The sequence below is a fragment of the Coregonus clupeaformis genome, chromosome 30, assembly GCF_020615455.1.
Source record: "Coregonus clupeaformis isolate EN_2021a chromosome 30, ASM2061545v1, whole genome shotgun sequence".
Lineage (NCBI taxonomy): Eukaryota > Metazoa > Chordata > Actinopteri > Salmoniformes > Salmonidae > Coregonus > Coregonus clupeaformis.
In genome coordinates, this window is record NC_059221.1 from 20,227,920 (window position 1) to 20,249,344 (window position 21,425).

The 21,425-nt window shown below is 44.9% G+C and overlaps 2 protein-coding genes and 1 non-coding gene across 4 annotated transcripts; 1 reads left to right on the forward strand and 2 right to left on the reverse strand.

Annotated features, from left to right (window-relative positions):
- Positions 1-2,488: 2,488 nt before the first annotated feature.
- On the reverse strand, positions 2,489-4,821 carry LOC121546708 (pancreatic progenitor cell differentiation and proliferation factor). Its single transcript, XM_041857937.2, has 4 exons — positions 4,621-4,821; positions 3,254-3,435; positions 3,053-3,146; positions 2,489-2,893 (listed from the first exon to the last, which is right to left on the reverse strand). Exons 2-4 carry the CDS (start codon positions 3,384-3,386, stop codon positions 2,755-2,757), a joined length of 366 nt encoding a protein of 121 aa, XP_041713871.1. The 5' UTR covers positions 3,387-3,435; positions 4,621-4,821; the 3' UTR covers positions 2,489-2,754.
- A 1,332-nt stretch (positions 4,822-6,153) lies between these two features.
- trnae-cuc lies at positions 6,154-6,225 on the forward strand. Its single transcript has one exon. It is a non-coding gene; the product is annotated as a tRNA-Glu (tRNA).
- Positions 6,226-6,330: 105 nt separating this feature from the next.
- On the reverse strand, positions 6,331-20,954 carry LOC121546707 (tumor protein D54-like). 2 transcript variants are annotated; one of them, XR_005996404.1, is made up of 10 exons: positions 20,633-20,954; positions 19,325-19,443; positions 18,928-19,076; positions 14,012-14,059; positions 9,632-9,733; positions 8,629-8,655; positions 7,471-7,515; positions 7,280-7,348; positions 7,124-7,172; positions 6,961-7,003 (listed from the first exon to the last, which is right to left on the reverse strand). XR_005996404.1 is itself a non-coding variant. In XM_041857936.1 (9 exons), the coding sequence occupies exons 1-9, from the start codon at positions 20,658-20,660 to the stop codon at positions 6,920-6,922; spliced, it is 651 nt and encodes a 216-aa protein (XP_041713870.1). In that variant the 5' UTR covers positions 20,661-20,954; the 3' UTR covers positions 6,331-6,919. The 2 variants fall into 2 exon arrangements, 1 of the variants encoding a protein (XP_041713870.1); XM_041857936.1 differs by lacking the exon at positions 7,280-7,348 and having other exon boundaries at positions 6,331-7,003.
- Between the last annotated feature and the right edge of the window lie 471 nt (positions 20,955-21,425).

The window sequence follows — 21,425 nt, forward strand, 5'->3', positions numbered from 1 at the left end:
ATCCCGCATTACCCTTTCAGGTTGAGGTGGACGCGTCTGAGGCAGGTATAGGGGCCGTTCTCTCTCAACGGTCCGGCTCGCCACCTAAACTCCACCCCTGTGCTTTTTACTCAAAAAAGCTCAGCCCGGCGGAGCGTAACTATGACGTTGGGGACAGGGAGCTGTTAGCTGTAGTTCAAGCCCTTAAGGTGTGGAGGCATTGGCTTGAGGGGGCTCAACACCCTTTCCTCATTTTGACTGACCATCGGAACCTGGAGTACATCCGGGCAGCGAGGAGACTGAACCCTCGCCAGGCTCGATGGAGTATGTTTCTCACCAGGTTCGTATTTAAAATCACGTACATCCCTGGGTCCCAGAATGGTAAGGCAGATGCACTGTCCCGGCGGTATGACACGGAGGAGAGGTCCGTTGAGCCTACTCCCATACTACCGGAGTCTTGCCTTGTGGTACCGGTGGTGTGGGAGGTCGATGCCGAAATCGAGCGGCGTTGCGTGCACCGACCCCAGCCCTCCACAGTGTCCTGAGGGTCGGAAGTACGTTCCGCTCGAGATTCGGGATCGACTCATTTACTGGGCTCACACGTCACCCTCCTCTGGACATCCGGGTATTGGCCGGACAGTGCATTGCCTTAGCACTAAATACTGGTGGCCTACTTTGGCTAGGGATGTGAGGGTTTATTTCTCCTCCTGCTCGGTGTGCGCCCAGTGTAAGGCGCCCCGACATCTGCCCAGGGGTAAGTTACAACCCCTGCCCGTTCCACAACGACCATGGTCCCACCTCTCGGTGGATTTTGTGACAGACCTTCCCCTCTCTCAGGGGAATACCACCATCCTGGTCGTTGTGGACCGGTTCTCAAAGGCCTGTCGTCTTCTCCCTATGTCGGGTCTTCCTACTGCCCTACAGACCGCTGAGGCCCTATTTACCCACGTCTTCCGGCATTACGGGGTACCCGAGGATATAGTGTCTGATCGAGGCCCCCAGTTTACCTCCCGTGTTTGGAGAGCGTTCATGGAGCGTTTGGGTGTCTCGGTTAGCCTTACCTCAGGGTACCACCCGGAGAGTAACGGGAAGGTAGAACGTGTCAACCAGGATGTGGGTAGGTTTCTGAGGTCGTATTGCCAGGACCGGCCTGAGGAGTGGGCACGGTACATGGATGATTGGAGGAGGCGCTCGGAAGAGACGTGGAACGCTGCCCACGTCCACCTGCAGCGGGCCGTCCTTCGTCACAAGGCGAGCGCCGATCTCCACCGCAGTGAGGGGCCGGTGTACGCACCTGGAGATCGAGTCTGGCTCTCTACCAGAAACCTACCCCTCCGCCTGCCCTGCCGGAAGCTGGGTCGGCGGTTTGTGGGGCCCTTTAAAGTCCTGAGAAGATTGAACGAGGTGTGTTATAGGTTACATCTACCTGTTGAGTATAAGAATATTAACCCCTCGTTCCATGTGTCTCTTCTCAGGCCGGTGGTAGCTGGTCCACTCCAGGACAATGAGATAGGAGAGACTCCTCCGCCCCCACTGGACATCGAGGGGGCTCCGGCGTACACCGTTCGGTCCATCTTGGACTCCAGACGCCGGATGGGGGGTCTCCAGTATCTCGTGGAGTGGGAGGGGTACGGCCCGGAGGAGCGGTGCTGGGTGCCGCGGAGGGACATCCTAGACCCATCTCTCCTGTCGGAGTTCCACCGGGACCATCCCGCGCGCCCTGCTCCGCGTCCTCCTGGTCGTCCCCGAGGCCGGGGTCGGCGCACGGCTGGAGCCGCGCATCAAGGGGGGGGTACTGTCACGGTTTCGGCCGAGGCTGCTCCTCCTCCTGGTTCGGGCAGGCTTCGGCGGTCGTCGTCCCTGGAGTACTAGCTGCCACCGATCGATGTTTCATGTTCGTTTGGTTTTGTCTTTATGTTGTACACCTGTGTCTTGTTAGTCCTCGTTAGTGTCCTATTTAGTTCTCGTTGGTTGTGTTTGTCTTTGTGTGTGATTGCTCATCTGTTTTCGTGTTGGAGCTACGTACTTCCCTCCAGTGTTTGAGAGGGTTTTCGCACATGTTAGTGCGCCGTTTGTTTGACGCCTGTGTGCGCCGTGATTTCGCCTTCGGGCTTATTGTGCTTATTTTCTACGTGATTATTGCACTAAAGTATTTTGGACTGAGCTTCTGCGTCCTGCGCTTGATTCATGCACCACACCCACCTTCAGCACCCCTTGACAATATGCACGCACCACTTTTCCATTATTTATTTTTTAGAATGTTTTGAAACAAGTTCTTTTTTTCATTTCACTTCACCAATTTGGACTATTTTGTGTATGTCCATTAAATCAATTTAAATGTCCATTAAATCAATTTAAATTACAGGTTGTAATGCAACAAAATAGGAAAAACGCCAAGGGGGTGTATACTTTTGCAAGGCACTGTACACACAGTTATATATATACACAAACAAATATTTACGGACTTATTTAGTCACTTGAATAGGGAATACAATTCAATACAAAAGTATGCATTGCAAGAACTTTGATTTATTCAACAACAAAAAGCATGACATCAGAGAAATACTGGGTAAAGTAATTTGTTAGGATTTTTTTGTCTTTAATTATAAAAAGCTATATTATTTATAAACAGAGGGAGGAAAAGCAGCCTCCATCACTAAAAGGTAAAAAAATCTCAGCCGCCTCAATTTCCTAGATTAGACTCAAGGTGTGGGGTGATGAGGAGTGGGATGTTGGGTGTTGAAGAGAAGGGTTTGGGGAGAAGAGAAGATGGAATTAGGAGGGTGGTGGGCTCCCAGGTTCCACCTTCCCAGAGTCGCTGCTTTCAGCGAGTTGCCTACTGAGCTGCTTCTTCAACACCATCTCCCTGGCGATACACGCCACCTGACCGTTGGCCACTGTGTACGTTCCACTCCTGCAACAAGGAAATATTGTTTTGCTAAAGAGTTACAGAAAAACAATGAACTGGTTACTTAAGATGAGAAGTCTTACAAAGTAAGGACAAATTAAGCACAACATTTAAACTATGCATGGATTTAATCAATTTATGTGACTCTTCAGTTAGGGAACTCACTTCTGTTCAGATCCAACCATGCTGCCAGGCTGGTTCTGTTTGTTTGGGAAGAAGAAAGAAGACCACCAGTGACCAGAGTCTTGTCTCTGCAGACCTGAGGAAGAAAAAACAAGAGGAAATGTTAGGAACCTGGTCATTAGGAATCGAGTGACCGAGAGAGATAAAGTAAAACTCGTCATCGTGCGAGAAACTGGTCTGTACCTGGGGGGTGTGGAATGACTTCGCCAGCGTACTCAGAACTGCCACAGGAGCTGTTGCTAGAGGTGGATCCTATGCGCCTTCTATAGTAATCATGGGTGGCGATGAGAGAGCCAGTGGATGGAATTGATGCCATTTTCTTAAACCTTTACCTCAAACCCTTTCAAAGATGGAAGATGGGAAACCTAGGGAAGAAGGGGATATTATTATGTGTGTGGAGACAGGAACCATACAAGCAGAGGCAAGTGATACTGGGATGAGCCAAATAATATTGGCTATGGATGCTGCTAGATCTCACTGAATGCACCATAACACAACATCAACATAGGCTTTTGTACAGATTTGTCTGTGCAAAGTGTAAGACCTATTTCATCAGCCTGCAACCCATTCCCAGCATTGACACCGCAGAGAACAGGCCTATATTCAACTTCAGCCAAAGTGAGTTAGAAACGTGACTGAGTGACAAAAAAAATTGTTTCTGGATTACTAGCATCATCCATTAACAGAAGCCTATCATTAGCCTATTATAGGCAAAGTGTGTTTCCACTTCCCATGCTCCTGACCCCTTGAGCCTCTATCTGATATCACTGTTGGCTTAGCCCCCAGTCTGAGGGTTGTGATAGAGACCAACAGCTGTGCCGAGTGACTTCCACACCATTTTCTGTAAATAAGTGGGCTGTCTGGGACCGGGGTATGCAGGTATAATGTTCCAACTTCTGGGCACCTATCCAGGAAACAGAGTGCTGTGCACGTGCTAGGAGAGTCAAAGGGCTCAACACTTGGTGCTGGCCGCTACAGGACCTCTAAGGTGCTGAGTAAGCCACTCAAAAAGCAGGATATACCAGAAAGCAGGACTATACAGGATGTGTGAATGTGCATTGCACATTGTATTCATGCCAGCATGGCCAATCCAACCTCATGTGCAGAAAAACAAATGAGACCAGCACTGGCAAGTGTATGATAAACAGACCATCTAGACAAAATGTAGATGCAAAGAGACTAGACAATATCAGCAGTCAAGGCAACAATTATCCAATTGATTAGATTATTATTATTGATATTCCTATTTGATGATATGATGATCAGAATCAGATAGGATACCAAGCTGGTGGAAAAGAGAACCCCACATTCTGATTTCAGTATTTTAAGGCTATTAGCCTACATTGTTAAAGGCAATGTGAAATCTTACTTTTTTATAATTTGTGCCAGGACAATAAATAAAATATCATTACTGTCATAGCTAGCTCTTCCTTTAGTAGGTCAACATATGATTGGACACACATTGTCCATTATTATCTGGGCAAGTAGCCTAGGTTACTCAATGGCCCATATTATTTAGCCTTTTCTAAAAGCAATCAAATCAATCTTACCTTTTTTATTTGGCGTTTGATGATGTTGAAAAACACCAAAGGCAGGTGAGGGTCTGTTGACAAGACTCGGTGAATTAAGCTAAACGACTACTTTTGCCCATTTGTGGTATTTTCTCGAATGGAACCCTTCAAAGTCTTTCCAGTGTCCTCAGTGTAGAATGATGAATAGGGACAGGCAGGTAACTTTATACAGTGCGGGCTGTAACCCATCCTTGACGAGCTGCTCATGGGTGGGGTTAGGGCACGTTAAGGCCTACGTTTCCAGGGAAGCCAACCTGAACTCAGGGGTAGACGTAAAATAGTAAACGGAAAGATGACTGCAAATAGTGCCAATATTACTTTTCGTATGGTGTGTATTAATTTGTGGATATCCATCATCCATTTCGTATGATATATTACACATTACAATTCTTATGATATGTTACGAATTGCAATTTGTATAATATGTAACGAATTTGCAAAAGGTATGATATGTTACGAGTTCCAATTTGTTGTGGCTAACGTTAGCTAGGTGGCTAGCACTAACGTTAGCTAGGTGGATAATGTTATCTAGGCTAGAGGTTAGGGGTTAAAGTTAGGGTTAGGGTTACGCTTTGAACACACCAACTGTGTTTTTTGCGTTTTGGTACACCAGAAGTACATTCATTTCCAATGGAACGCTGCGTTCGCCTTGCAGCATTGCGTTGCAGAGGCAGTCACAGTGCTTTCTGTGTGGTGCATACATTGGATTTATCGAACCTAAGTGTCAAACTGTATGTGTAAACGGGTTGACAGAAATGGTAGCAGAAGGTGAATGTTGAACTTTTGTTGCACACATATCTATTTTGCGCAATGACACAGTCGGTGTGTTCAAAGCGTTAGGGCTAAGGTCAGGGTAAGGGGTTAGGAGTTAGGCTAAAGGGTTAATATTAGGGTTAGGGGTAGGGTTAGCTAACATGCTAAGTAGTTGCAAAGTAGCTAAAAGTTGTAAGTAGTTGCAAAGTTGATAATTAGCTAACATTGTCCATGATGAGAGTCAAACACAACCTTTGGGTTGCTAGACTTCGCGTTATATGCACGCATGCCCTTCCGTCCATACCGACCAACTACCCTATGTAATCATTCCAAACATAACATATCATACTAAATACTTTTTCCGGATTTACGTTTAACATGTTACGTCTAGTCTATAAGGCTGGGCAAGCACAAAACATGCGTTGCAATCAATTGCAATGCTTTTGACAGACACTTCATCCAGAATCCGCAGCTGTCGCAAATGTGCAAACAACGAATAACCGAACTTTAACCCAGTAGCCCACTGCTTTAATCTGTTCTTCTACCGCGTGAAAGCAGAACATAATGTCAAAATGTGATTATCTGGCTTTTCCTTTTCAATATTTGTAAGATGATTGGAATCACAGACTATTGTAACAGTTCCTATACATTATCAAGTTTCATTCGGTCAATAATATCGTAATGAAAAGGAAAGACAGAATAATGGGTTTTTCAGGGTTAAAAATATAATATTCAAATTTTCTTATATGACTTCAGCCTTCCCTGGTGGTCTAGTGGTTAGGATTCGGCGCTCTCACCGCCGCGGCCCGGGTTCGATTCCCGGTCAGGGAATACGATTTTTTTTTTATGACAGTCACTGTTCTACCGGAGTCTATTATACCACCGTACCATGGTTGTAGCTGTCAACAGTAACAACAATATTCACTTTTATGCATCTCTTTATTTTTACCGAAAGGTACAGTATCCAAAATCATTACACATTAGATCAGACCACATACGTTTTAATTGAAAATTCTCTTAAAAGTACAAAAATACATCACTGTACATTTGTGATTGTTATGTTCTTAGAATGCAATAGCAGAATATGACAATGACATTTTCCTACAAACAGTAGGCCAATATAAATAACTACATATTGGAAATACTACTTCAAATTTAGAATGAATGGTTGGAACCAACACTGTCAATGCCAAACCCAAGTCATTACTCCCCTCTATCTCACAACTGAAGCTACATTCATTTATAACATCGTAGAATAATCCTTGTAGCTTGACACACATTCAATTCACAGTATGACATTTTAAAGGTCTCCCACCCCACTCCAACAACAAATAAACTGTTAAATATCTCTGCATAGCCCACACATGGAATCCATATACATTTTACTTTGTCATTCATGTATTTATCAACCTCCTGCACAATGTTTACTCTTTGAAGGAGTAGTGTGGACAATGCCATCAGGTTAAAGTGATTAAGGGAGTATAGTGAGATTACAGATGGTGGATAGAAAAATAAATTGATTATGTTAGAAGGAACCACTGTTCTGAGATGGGCTTCTTCCAAACCCAGAGACCTCTCCATCATTCCCTCGACTCATGGACACCTTGTTCTGTGTGGGAGAGACAGAAGACAGTAGAGAAATGAGGATTTAGTTTTAATATTAAAGATGAGAAAATACAATATTTTCTGTTCTTTATGTTTGTGATTGTGAGAGAACACAGACACTCACCTTCACGCTTCCCACCATGTCTTCAAAGGACTTGAATGTATTGGAATGTCTACAAGGAGGCAGAAAGACACATTATCTCTTAAACAATAGAAATCACTTTGAGGTACCATTTCAGGGTAAAGTAACTTTTTCAGCTTTAAATGTAACTTTATTTACTTGCAGCATTAATGTAATTCTAATCTTGTTCACCAGACTCTTCCTCCCCAAGCGCTGTTCGCAATTAGCCTGGGGATGAAGTTAATATCATTCAAACATCATTCACCGCCTATGGAGGTACTGCAGGAAGTAGTAGTAGGGCAGAATTTCAGTGATGTCTGACTGGGAAAGAGGTGTGCACAGTGTTTTACCTCATTGACATAGCAGGCACACTGATGGAGTGGCCCAAGGAGGGGCTGGTGCGTCAGAGAGCAGAAAGAGAGACAAAGAGACATTAGTAAGAGCAGTACATCATGTAGTATAGTAGTGCATCATATAGTATAGTAGTACATCATGTAATATAGTAGTACATCATGTAATATAGTAGTACATCATGTAGTATAGCAGTACATCATGTAATATAGTAGTACATCATGTAGTATAGCAGTACATCATGTAATATAGTAGTGCATCATGTAATATAGTAGTACGTCATGTAGTATAGTAGTACATCATGTAGTATAGCAGTACATCATGTAATATAGTAGTACATCATGTAGTATAGTAGTACATCATGTAGTATAGCAGTACATCATGTAGTATAGTAGTACATCATCTAGTATAGCAGTACATCATGTAGTATAGCAGTACATCCTGTAGTATAGTAGTGCATCATGTAATATAGTAGTACATCATGTAGTATAGTACTACATCATGTAGTATAGCAGTACATCATGTAGTATAGTAGTACATCATCTAGTATAGCTGTACATCATGCAGTATAGCAGTACATCCTGTAGTATAGTAGCGCATCATGTAATATAGTAGTACATCATGTAGTATAGTAGTACATCATGTAGTATAGCAGTACATCATGTAGTATAGTAGTACATCATCTAGTATAGCTGTACATCATGCAGTATAGCACTACATCATATAGTATAGCAGTACATAATGTAGTATAGCAGTACATCCTGTAGTATAGCAGTACATCCTGTAGTATAGCAGTACATCATGTAGTATAGCAGTACAACATGTAGTATAGTAGTACATAATGTAGTATAGTAGTATAGCATGTGAGCAAGAAAAACAGATAAGATCAGTAGCAGCTTAATCAGGTCAGGTTGAAAGGTCAGCAAGCCGAGAAGGTCAGCAACATTAACGTTGACCTATCAACTTGGGTAGTTCACTCAGGTCTAAACTAATGCAACAGTCCACTCAGTAGTTAGTTTGAGTAAGTAGTTCACTCAGATCTAAGGTAGTAAAGTCTTGCAGGGCCGAGGAGCTAATGCAACAGTCTGTGAGAATATATCACATCGAAATCAAGGTTTTTCATTATCACAAGGCCAGGGAACTCCTACTATCCTTACCGAGGTGGGCTTGGCAAAGGCAGTGCCCTGTCCGGTCAGTGGGCAGCGTTACAGGAAACCAATGGGGAAAGAGAGACGGTCAGATACAGTAATCAAGAGGCCACATGGAGGTGTAAATATTGGCAGTGCGCTGTATGAGTGTGTGTGTATAACTTAAACCATCATTAATGGCAAGCAAAAATGCATCACACCCTTTACACAGGCTCAATTTAAAGGCTTTGTGAAAGAACAGTAAAGTAGATAAGCGATATTGCGTAAACAAGTGCACAAGAAGAAACCTTTGTCCTCAACAAATGTGTCCTGTGAAGGGGAACGGCATTGTTATGACATGCATTACGCCATTATGTTTGTACTATGTTGTGTGTGGCTGCTCAGAGGATAAAAAGTTGTGTATATATATACACATGACTCTACAAGGTGTCGAAAACATGCCACAGGGATGCTGGCCCATGTTGACTCCAATGCTTCCCACAGTTGTGTCAAGTTGTCTGGATGTCTTTTGGGTGGTGGACCATTCTTGATACACACGGGAAACTGTTGAACGTGAAAAACCCAGCAGCGTTGCAGTTCTTGACACACTCAAACCGGTGAGCCTGGCACCTACTACCATACCCCGTTCAAAGGCACTTAAATATTTTGTCTTGCCCATTCACCCTCTGAATGGCACACATACAGAATCCATGTCTCAATTGTCTCAAGGCTTAAAAATATATTTTTAACATGTCTCCTCCCCTTCATCTACACTGATTGAAATGGATTTAACAGGTGCCATCAATAAGGGATCATAGCTTTCACCTTGATTCACCTGGTCAGTCTATGTCATGGAAAGAGCAGTTGTATATATATATATAACTGGATTAAAAAGATGGATGATTGATTTAGTGGATTAAGACAAAATGACGGATATGAAGGGTGGACATAGCTGGTGGACAGATGAGTAATAGAGGTGGTGAAGGAAGATGGAAAGAATAGAAGAGTGTATGGGAGGATGAGCTGAGGGTACCTCATGTCTCCAAGTCTCCTTGTAATGGCCACACCCATTGTGGACAGGGCAGCACTGGTCATCTGTCCTGCATTAGAGATATTCTCCTGGGTCCTCTTATACCTAGTCACAGAAAGCGAGAGACAGAGTCAGAGATATAGAAAAGATAGGAAGTTTATATTTTGACTGCCAATCAGTCGGCATGACTACTATAGTATATCAAGGGGGAAAAGGGCAAAACTTAACCTATGTCACTGAGGTGTGTTCAAAGTACACCCTACACAAGAACTTCATTTGCATATTGGCGCATCCACATCCACATCCTCATATTCCACTTTCATGGATCCTCCTTTTCACAGTGACGAGCATGCTGTGTGCCACCACAGCAGCAGCAGGAGGACACATGCTGTGAGCATGGATGGACCGGTTGAAACACGATGGGTGAAACCCCAAAACACGAGCCATCAGCTCCTTTGTCATCACCCCCGTCCTAGTGCAGATAGCCAGACACCCCCACCTCCTCTGTTTTCACCAAGTGAAGTGCTCCCTCCCCGGCCAGGCCAGCCACAGCCTGTTGTTAATGCTGCTGCCAGTGTTAAACAGGCTATTAGACAGGCTATTAACAGGCCTCTGATCCAGCTGACTTTAAAATCCTATCAGCTGTTCCAACATAGAGCTTAGAACAACATAGAACAACAACACTTTTAGAAAAGCCCGTCTTGGTTAACTGTCACGCCCTGGCTCTGGGGACACTTGTATGTTGAGCCAGGGTGTGTAAGTTCTATGTGTTTTGTTCTATGGTGTATTCTATGGGTGCTATTTCTATGTTGGCCAGAGTGGCTCCCAATCAGAGGCAACGAGTGTCAGCTGTTGCTGGTTGTCTCTGATTGGGAGCCATATTTAAACTGTCTGTTTTCCCGTTGGTTTTGTGGGATCTTGTTTCTAGTTGGTTTGTGTTAGACCGTGAACTGTCACGTTATCGTTTTGTTTATTTTGTCTTATATCGCTAAATAAAGAGAATGTTTGCCTGCAACGCTGCGCCTTGGTCCTCCTCTGTTCCCGACGAGCGTGACAGAAGATCCCACCAAGACTGGACCAAGCAGCAAGTCCAGGAGCCATCGCCTGAGAGATCTCTAGCGGATCTCCTTCGCCTCCTCGACTGGGTCAAGCCATGTGAGGAAGAGAGGGGCTTGACGTGGAAGCAGAAGGGCGAAAGGCTGGCAAAAAGTATGGAGACCTGGTCCACGGGTAGGAGTGAAGCCCATAAAATTTTTAGGGGGGGGCTAACGCCGTGGACGACGGGGCAGCAGGAGACCGCGACAGAGCAGCCCAGCGGGTTGGCAGAGGAGGCCGCCAGGTTACGGGGGCCACTGGTCGAAGAGGGGAAGGAAGGTGTAGAGGCACGGCGAGAGGTACTGGGGTGTGTTACCAGTCCGGTCCGGCCCGTTCCTGATCCCTGCATAGGGCCAGTGGTGTGTGTCCCCAGTACGGTCCGGCCTGTTCCTGTTCCTCGCATCGAGCCTGTGGTGCGCGTCGCCAGCCCGGCCCGGCCTGTTCCTGCTCCCCGCACCGAGCCTATGGTGCGCGTCGCCAGCCCGGCCCGGCCTGTTCCTGCTCCCCGCACCGAGCCTATGGTGCGCGTCGCCAGCCCGGTCCGGCCCGCTCCTGCTCCCCACACCAAGCCAGTGGTGTACGTCGTCAGTCCGGCACGGCCCGTGCCTGTTCCCCACACCAAGCCAGTGGTGTGCGTCGCCAGCCCGGTCTGGCCCGCTCCTGCTCCCCACACCAAGCCAGTGGTGTGCGTCGTCAGTCCGGCACGACCCGTGCCTGTTCCCCACACCAAGCCAGTGGTGTGCGTCGCCAGCCCGGTCCGGTCCGCTCCTGCTCCCCACACCAAGCCAGTGGTGTGCGTCGTCAGTCCGGCACGGCCCGTGCCTGTTCCCCACACCAAGCCAGTGGTGTGCGTCGCAAGCCCGGTCCGGTCCGCTCCTGCTCCCCACACCAAGCCAGTGGTGTGCGTCGTCAGTCCGTCACGGCCCGTGCCTGTTCCCCACACCAAGCCAGTGGTGTGCGTCGCCAGTCCGGTCCGGCCCGCTCCTGCTCCCCGCACCAAGCCTATGGTACGCGTCGTCAGTCCGGCACGGCCCGTGCCTGTTCCACCGGTGCCTGGTCGGCACCGGTCAGCTGCTTCACGCCGGAGCTAGAGCAATCCGCTCCACCAGTGTGCAGTCCAGCTCCGGTCAGCGGGGCCAGACCGGACCAGGGGTACTTTGGGGGGTTGGAGAGGGAGTGGGGATCAGGCCCGGAGCCGGATCCGCCACCAAGGCGGAGTGCCCACCCGGTCCCTCCCCTGTGGTATTTAGTTGACGCGGTCGGAGTCCGCGCCTTTAGGGGGGGGTACTGTCACGCCCTGGCTCTGGGGACACTTGTATGTTGAGCCAGGGTGTGTAAGTTCTATGTGTTTTGTTCTATGGTGTATTCTATGGGTGCTATTTCTATGTTGGCCAGAGTGGCTCCCAATCAGAGGCAACGAGTGTCAGCTGTTGCTGGTTGTCTCTGATTGGGAGCCATATTTAAACTGTCTGTTTTCCCGTTGGTTTTGTGGGATCTTGTTTCTAGTTGGTTTGTGTTAGACCGTGAACTGTCACGTTATCGTTTTGTTTATTTTGTCTTATATCGCTAAATAAAGAGAATGTTTGCCTGCAACGCTGCGCCTTGGTCCTCCTCTGTTCCCGACGAGCGTGACATTAACTTTATATACAGTGGGGAGAACAAGTATTTGATAAACTGCCGATTTGGCAGGTTTTCCTACTTACAAAGCATGTAGAGGTCTGTAATTTTTATCATAGGTACACTTCAACTGTGAGAGACGGAATCTAAAACAAAAATCCAGAAAATCACATTGAATGATTTTTAAGTAATTAATTTGCATTTTATTGCATGACATAAGTATTTGATCACCTACCAACCAGTAAGAATTCCGGCTCTCACAGACCTGTTAGTTTTTCTTTAAGAAGCCCTCCTGTTCTCCACTCATTACCTGTATTAACTGCACCTGTTTGAACTCGTTACCTGTATAAAAGACACCTATCCACACACTCAATCAAACAGACTCCATCCTCTCCACAATGGCCAAGACCAGAGAGCTGTGTAAGGACATCAGGGATAAAATTGTAGACCTGCACAAGGCTGGGATGGGCTACAGGACAATAGGCAAGCAGCTTGGTGAGAAGGCAACAACTGTTGGCACAATTATTAGAAAATGGAAGAAGTTCAAGATGACGGTCAATCAACCTCGGTCTGGGGCTCCATGCAAGATCTCACCTCGTGGGGCATCAATGATCATGAGGAAGGTGAGGGATCAGCCCAGAACTACACGGCAGGACCTGGTCAATGACCTGAAGAGAGCTGGGACCACAGTCTCAAAGAAAACCATTAGTAACACACTGCGCCGTCATGGATTAAAATCCTGCAGCGCACGCAAGGTCCACCTGCTCAAGCCAGCGCATGTCCAGGCCCGTCTGAAGTTTGCCAATGACCATCTGGATGATCCAGAGGAGGAATGGGAGAAGGTCATGTGGTCTGATGAGACAAAAATAGAGCTTTTTGGTCTAAACTCCACTCGCCGTGTTTGGAGGAAGAAGAAGGATGAGTACAACCCCAAGAACACCATCCCAACCGTGAAGCATGGAGGTGGAAACATCATTCTTTGGGGATGCTTTTCTGCAAAGGGGACAGGACGACTGCACCGTATTGAGGGGGAGGATGGATGGGGCCATGTATCGCGAGATCTTGGCCAACAACCTCCTTCCCTCAGTAAGAGCATTGAAGATGGGTCGTGGCTGGGTCTTCCAGCATGACAACGACCCGAAACACACAGCCAGGGCAACTAAGGAGTGGCTCCGTAAGAAGCATCTCAAGGTCCTGGAGTGGCCTAGCCAGTCTCCAGACCTGAACCCAATAGAACATCTTTGGAGGGAGCTGAAAGTCCGTATTGCCCAGCGACATCCCTGAAACCTGAAGGATCTGGAGAAGGTCTGTATGGAGGAGTGGGCCAAAATCCCTGCTGAAGTGTGTGCAAACCTGGTCAAGACCTACAGGAAACGTATGATCTCTGTAATTGCAAACAAAGGTTTCTGTACCAAATATTAAGTTCTGCTTTTCTGATGTATCAAATACTTATGTCATGCAATAAAATGCAAATTAATTACTTAAAAATCATACAATGTGATTTTCTGGATTTTTGTTTTAGATTCCGTCTCTCACAGTTGAAGTGTACCTATGATAAAAATTACAGACCTCTACATGATTTGTAAGTAGGAAAACCTGCAAAATCGGCACTGTATTAAATACTTGTTCTCCCCACTGTATATAATGGATGTAAACATAGTGACCACTCACACGTTAGATTGGCTGATGTCCTCCAGAGTAGCTGAGGCTGTCAGATATCTGTAAATACAGAGGTACATTATCATCAGGGCTCCATCTTGGAGAGAGCACTAAGTACTGAAGATGAGCGTGCATTTCAGGATTATGTACAGTTGAAGTCGGAAGTTTACATACACTTAGGTTGGAGTCATTAAAACTTGTTTTTCAACCACTCCACAAATTTCTTGTTAACAAACTATAGTTTTGGCAAGTCGGTTAGGACATCTACTTTGTGCATGACACAAGTAATTTGTCCAACAATTGTTTACAGACAGATTATTTCACTTATAATTCACTGTATCACAATTCCAGTGGGTCAGAAGTTTACTAAATTGACTGTGCCTTTAAACAGCTTGTAAAATTCCAGAAAATTATGTCATGGCTTTAGAAGCTTCTGATAGGCTAATTGACATCATTTGAGTCAATTGGAGGTGTACCTGTGGATGTATTTCAAGGCCTATCTTCAAACTCAGTGCCTCTTTGCTTGACATCATGGGAAAATCAAAAGAAATCAGCCAAGACCTCAGAAAATAATTGTAGACCTCCACAAGTCTGGTTCATCCTCGGGAGCAATTTCCAAACGCCTGAAGGTACCACGTTCATCTGTACAAACAATAGTACGCAAGTATAAACACCATGGGACCATGCAGCCGTCATACCGCTCAGGAAGGAGACGTGTTCTGTCTCCTAGAGATGAACGTACTTTGGTGCGAAAAGTGCAAATAAATCCCAGAACAACAGCAAAGGACCTTGTGAAGATGCTGGAGGAAACAGGTACAAAAGTATCTATAGCCACAGTAAAACGAGTCCTATATCGACATAACCTGAAAGGCCGCTCAGCAAGGAAGAAGCCACTGCTCCAAAACCGCCATAAAAAAGCCAGACTACGGTTTGCAACTGCACATGGGGACAAAAATCGTACGTTTTGGAGAAATGTCCTCTGGTCTGATGAAACAAAAATAGAACTGTTTGGCCATAATGACCATCGTTATGTTTGGAGGAAAAAGGGGGTAATTTACAAGCCGAAGAACACCATCCCAACCGTGAAGCACGGGGGTGGCAGCATCATGCTGTGGGGGTGCTTTGCTGCAGGAGGGACTGGTGCACTTCACAAAATAGATGGCATCATGAGGAAGGAAAATTATGTGGATATATTGAAGCAACATCTCAAGACATCAGTCAGGAAGTTAAAGCTTGGTCGCAAATGGGTCTTCCAAATGGAATAATGACCCCAAGCATACTTCCAAAGTTGTGGCAAAATGGCTTAAGGACAACAGCGTCAAGGTATTGGAGTGGCCATCACAAAGCCCTGACCTCAATCCTATAGAACATTTGTGGGCAGAACTGAAAAAGCGTGTGCGAGCAAGGAGGCCTACAAACGTGACTCAGTTACACGAGCTCTGTCAGGAGGAATGGGCCATAATTCACCCAACTTTTTGTGGGAAGCTTGTGGAAGGCTACCCGAAATGTTTGACCCAAGTTAAACAATTTAAAGGCAATGCTACCAAATACTAATTGTGTGTATGTAAACTTCTGACCCACTGGGAATGTGATGAAATAAATACAGTGGGGGAAAAAAGTATTTAGTCAGCCACCAATTGTGCAAGTTCTCCCACTTAAAAAGATGAGAGAGGCCTGTAATTTTCATCATAGGTACACGTCAACTATGACAGACAAAATGAGGGAAAAAAATCCAGAAAATCACATTGTAGGATATTTTAATGAATTTATTTGCAAATTATGGTGGAAAATAAATATTTGGTCAATAACAAAAGTTTCTCAATACTTTGTTATATACCCTTTGTTGGCAATGACACAGGTCAAACGTTTTCTGTAAGTCTTCACAAGGTTTTCACACACTGTTGCTGGTATTTTGGCCCATTCCTCCATGCAGATCTCCTCTAGAGCAGTGATGTTTTGGGGCTGTCGCTGGGCAACACGGACTTTCAATTCCCTCCAAAGATTTTCTATGGGGTTGAGATCTGGAGACTGGCTAGGCCACTCCAGGACCTTGAAATGCTTCTTACGAAGCCACTCCTTCATTGCCCGGGCGGTGTGTTTGGGATCATTGTCATGCTGAAAGACCCAGCCACGTTTCATCTTCAATGCCCTTGCTGATGGAAGGAGGTTTTCACTCAATCTCACGATACATGGCCCCATTCATTATTTCCTTTACACAGATCAGTCGTCCTGGTCCCTTTGCGGAAAAACAGCCCCAAAGCATGATGTTTCCACCCCCATGCTTCACAGTAGGTATGGTGTTCTTTGGATGCAACTCAGCATTCTTTGTCCTCCAAACACGACGAGTTGAGTTTTTACCAAAAAGTTCTATTTAGGTTTCATCTGACCATATGACATTCTCCCAATCCTCTTCTGGATCATCCAAATGCACTCTAGCAAACTTCAGACGGGCCTAGACATGTACTGGCTTAAGCAGGGGGACACGTCTGGCACTGCAGGATTTGAGTCCCTGGCGGCGTAGTGTGTTACTGATGGTAGGCTTTGTTACTTTGGTCCCAGCTCTCTGCAGGTCATTCACTAGGTCCCCCCGTGTGGTTCTGGGATTTTTGCTCACCATTCTTGTGATCATTTAGACCCCACGGGGTGAGATCTTGCGTGGATCCCCAGATCGAGGGAGATTATCAGTGGTCTTGTATGTCTTCCATTTCCTAATAATTGCTCCCACAGTTGATTTCTTCAAACCAAGCTGCTTACCTATTGCAGATTCAGTCTTCCCAGCCTGGTGCAGGTCTACAATTTTTCTGGTGTCCTTTGACAGCTCTTTGCTCTTGGCCATAGTGGAGTTTGGAGTGTGACTGTTTGAGGTTGTGGACAGGTGTCTTTTATACTGATAACAAGTTCAAACAGGTGCCATTAATACAGGTAACGAGTGGAGGACAGAGGAGCCTCTTAAAGAAGAAGTTACTGGTCTGTGAGAGCCAGAAATCTTGCTTGTTTGTAGGTGACCAAATACTTATTTTCCACCAGAATTTGCAAATAAATTCATAAAAAATCCTACAATGTGATTTCCTGGAAAAAAAATGCTCAATTTGTCTGTCATAGTTGACGTGTACCTATGATGAAAATTACAGGCCTCTCTCATCTTTTTAAGTGGGAGAACTTGCACAATTGGTGGCTGACTAAATTTTTTTTTCCCCACTGTAAAAGCTGAAATAAATCATTATCTTTACTATTATTCTGACATTTCACATTCTTAAAATAAAGTGGTGATCCTAACTGACCTAAGACAGGGAATTTTTACTAGTATTAAATGTCAGGAATTGTGAAAAACTGAGTATAAATGTTTTTGGCTAAGGTGTATGTAAACTTCCGACTTCAACTGTAGGTATTATGCCAGGCTAAAACAGGGTGCTGACATTGCATGCTTTTCTACAGCGTTCTGCCAGAAATAATAATAGATACAATAGCCGTTTTGGCAGGCTTAGTTCACCTTTGCCCAACTTTTACTCACATTAAGTCAGAGTCAAAACTGCCCTGGTTCATTTGCAAAGGCTCGCCATTAGTTTGAAATCTATCCACAGTTTTGGAATGCCTTCAATTCTGATAGTGTCTCAGGGGGAGTTGGAATATGCAAAAAACAAATTTCCAATTCACAAATGCATATAATACACAATTGTACATGTGTGAAATAGGACAAATATACTGAACAAAAATATAAACGCAACATGTAAAGTGTTGGTCCCATGTTTCATGAGCTGAAATAAAAGATCCCAGAAATGTTCCATACGCACAAAAAGCTTATTTCTCTCAAATGTTGAATGTTCATTTCTCTACCATAAGCCGTCTTAGGGAAGCTCATCTGCGTGCTCGTCATTCTCACCAGGGTCTTGACCTGACTGCAGTTTGATTTCAGTGGGCAAATGCTCACCTTCGATGGCCACTGGCACGCTGGAGAATTGTGCTCTTCACGGATGAATCCCCGTTTCAACTGCACCGGGCAGAAGGCAAACAGCGTGTTTGTGGGCGAACGGTTTGCTGATGCCAACGTTGTGAACAGAGTGCCCCAGGGTGGCAGTGTGGTTATGGTATGGGCAGGCATAAGCTACGGACAACGAACACAATTGCATTTTATTGATGGCAATTTGAATGCACAAAGATACCATGATGAGATCCAGAGGCCCATTGTTGTGTCATTCATCCACCGCCATCACCTCATGTTTCAGCCTGATAATGCATGGCCCCATGTCGCAAGGATCTGTACACAATTCCTGGAAGCTGAAAATGTCCCAGTTCTTCCATGGCCTGCATACTCACCAGACATGTCACCCATTGAGCATGTTTGGGATGCTCTGGATCGACGTGTACGACAGTGTGTTCTAGTTCCCACCGATATTCAGCATCTTCGCACAGCCATTGAAGAGGGGTGGGACAACATTTCACAGGCCACAATCAACAGACTTATCAACTCTATGCGAAGGAGCTGTGTCTGTCACACTCCATGAGACAAACTGTGGTCACACCAGATATTGACTGGTTTTCTGATCCACGGCTCTACTTTGTTTAAAAGGTATATGTGACCAACAGATGCATATCTGTATTCCCAGTCAAGTGAAATCCATAGATTAGGGCCTAATGAATTTATTTCAATTGACTGATTTATTTTTTTTGCAGTGTATATATAAGCACCCACCAAATTATTATTATTATTATTACCAATTCTGATGTATTATTATCAAGCTTGTTATGTCATTCACTGACAGTCACTCAATCAGCCCATGTCAGCTAACTTTTTTTTAGATGGGTAAGTTAGTCTTTATAATGCCTCAGGTTACTTTAATACATTTCTGGTGGTGATGTCGTATAGGCGGTTGAAGAAGCAGGAGTGTTGTGTGACATCATGAGGGCATCTCACAGGAGGAAGTACTTACGCATTGGAGGTCTGGACTTCCTGCCAGCCTTTGGACAGGTTCTGTTTAATCTCACTGAAGGGGCCCATACCCAGCTGCCTCTTGATGTCCATCGCATATTTCTCTTTGGCCAAGAGTACCTGCCGCAAAGTCTGTATTTCATCCTCCGTCTGAGCAGAACAAAATGGCAAAAAAGTTTACAACGTTCAAGGATCCAGAGTTCAGACTAAAAAGTAAAAATTGTGGATTTTTTAATTATTCTATGACTTGTCTTTTTCCATTCACTTGGGTGCAAATCAAAATCTGAACAAAATATTATCCTAAGAGACACATTCAACATAAATGAATATGACAATGTTTGACAACATGAAGAATGGGACAAAAGGGCAAAGTTGGACAGACACAGAGAGAATAATACCTTTGCCAGCTCCATCTTTAAATCAACCTCATCCTCCTCTGATAGACCGTTAGTAGGACTTCCAATTCTTGATATTCCAATGGAAATGTTCCTTGGTGAAACATTTTCCCCACTGTAACCTTTGAAAGGAGTATACATGTTACTGTCTACAATGCATACCCATATCAATGCTCGAGCTGTGACTTAATTCATTAATATTCAATCAGTTGTTGACATAAATTATTGCTCTACTGGCAGTTCATCTTCATGAAGTCAACAGCTTGTAAGGACAGGCTGAAGATGTCCTCAACAATATGTGTGTAGCATACATCATTATTTTTATTTTTTTAGGAACTCAGTCAGGTCTCAACTTACTGTTGAGAGTTAGAATAGTAAAATGCACAAGGTGCAATTTCGAAATGTGGTTGTGCATCAGCAGTCTTTCTCTTGTAATATCAGTCACTGAGAGTCACTCAATTAGCCCATTTCAGCTCACTTTTTTTAGATAATAATAATAATATGCCATTTAGCAGACGCTTTTATCCAAAGCGACTTACAGTCATGCGTGCATACATTTTTGTGTATGGGTGGTCCCGGGGATCGAACCCACTACCTTAGCGTTACAAGCGCCGTGCTCTACCAGCTGAGCTACAGAGGACCAGATGAGAAAATTAGTCTAGCGGCCATCTATCTAAACTTGTAGTATTCATGGTCGAATTATAGACCGGAGGGCACCCATTGATTTTGTTATTCACTCTCAGTCAGATATCATAAGCAAACATTTCTCTCCGCCCAATGGCAAATTGTGTAGAATTGCAGGAATCGAACTCTAAAACATATTATTTTTTGTCTCCGCTGTCAAGAGGAGGCCGCTAAAAAGTGTGGGGGGGGGACGGGGGGACGACGACAACATTTCGCTTAGAGCCCCCAAAAGGCTAGGGCCGGCTCTGAGCTGCATGTGTGGGTATGGATGTGGTGGGTACGCAGACCCGCAAGCGACTGCGACCCCTAATGATGAGTTCAGATTTTTTTGTGTCCCACACTCCTATCAAAGTTGCCCATCCCTGGTGTAGGCCTACTGGGCCACTGTGTTGACCCAGTGCGTTGTTCTAAATTTCGCCCAGCGCGCTGTCCATGGTGCTGAAATCCATGGCTACCTGTAGCGCTAGCAATAGCATTGCGTGTGGCTGATCACGCATAGCAGGAGAGGCTAGGTACGGTCGAATTGAAAGTATTTTTTATCTCACCGTGTGATCCAGAGTAGGATGTCAGTCGGTCATTTAACAATTCAACAATCTAGCCATAGTAAATTAAATGCAACCGACTTACCTTGCCTATTCATGATCAGCAGAGGCATAAACAATTCCGTTTCACCCAGCACGTCTTTTCCGTGTTCGAGCTAACGTTAGCTCTTGCTAAATGGTGTCCAATCCCTACTGGTCAATACTAGATCTCTCAAATGCTTCTCTATACTCAAATTCAGTATCACGCAATGGTTTACATGCCTAAGCCATTTACTGAAAATCATAAACACTATAATGTAGTCTTATTGGAATATTAACGTTATGTTGCGTTGTTTATTCAAGGCGAAAAAGCTATGTGTTTTGAGAATGGGAGTTAATCCCGCACGTGAGTGTGTGAGATGATGGGGGCGTGCCACTGTCGAGTAAACAAATTCGAGGAATTTTTATACAGATCGTCCACATTGTTCATCGATGTTATTTTATAAAGTATAGGCTATCCTATTCATGCAGAACGAACTTTGCTGCTGCTGCGGGAAACACAAATAGCCACCTGTGCAGCCTGTGCTGGATCTTTCAGGGTTGGTCAAATATCCATCAGGTGGTAAAATGAGTGAGCGCTGAAGAGAGGATTCCACAGCACGAGCTCTGTCTCCATCTACTGGCGAAATCAATGCACCAAGACACCTCATATTCTAGTGTTGGCCTCCAGTACGTCGTAGGCCTATTTGAAGGTACCAGCACTATAATATTATATTTTCAGTCTACTGTAGTAGCACGACACTTAATGATACTTGCATATCGTAATTGCAGCATAGCATGATAATTGAAATGATAAACAAAACAACAGGTAAATGTTCAAGAACATTTATTTTACCAAC

Coding starts and splice junctions, on each gene's coding strand:
- LOC121546708 (XM_041857937.2), bottom strand. CDS start 3,386: ATGGCATCAATTCCATCCACTGGCTCTCTCATCGCCACCCATGATTAC. Junction 3,147..3,253: donor AGTCATTCCACACCCCCCAG/GTACAGACCAGT, acceptor TTTCTTCCTCAG/GTCTGCAGAGACAAGACTCT. Junction 2,894..3,052: donor ATGGTTGGATCTGAACAGAA/GTGAGTTCCCTA, acceptor TCCTTGTTGCAG/GAGTGGAACGTACACAGTGG.
- LOC121546707 (XM_041857936.1), bottom strand. CDS start 20,660: ATGCCTCTGCTGATCATGAATAGGCAAG. Junction 14,060..18,927: donor GAAGTCCAGACCTCCAATGC/GTAAGTACTTCC, acceptor CTGTATTTACAG/ATATCTGACAGCCTCAGCTA. Junction 8,656..9,631: donor AGGAGACTTGGAGACATGAG/GTACCCTCAGCT, acceptor CTGACCGGACAG/GGCACTGCCTTTGCCAAGCC.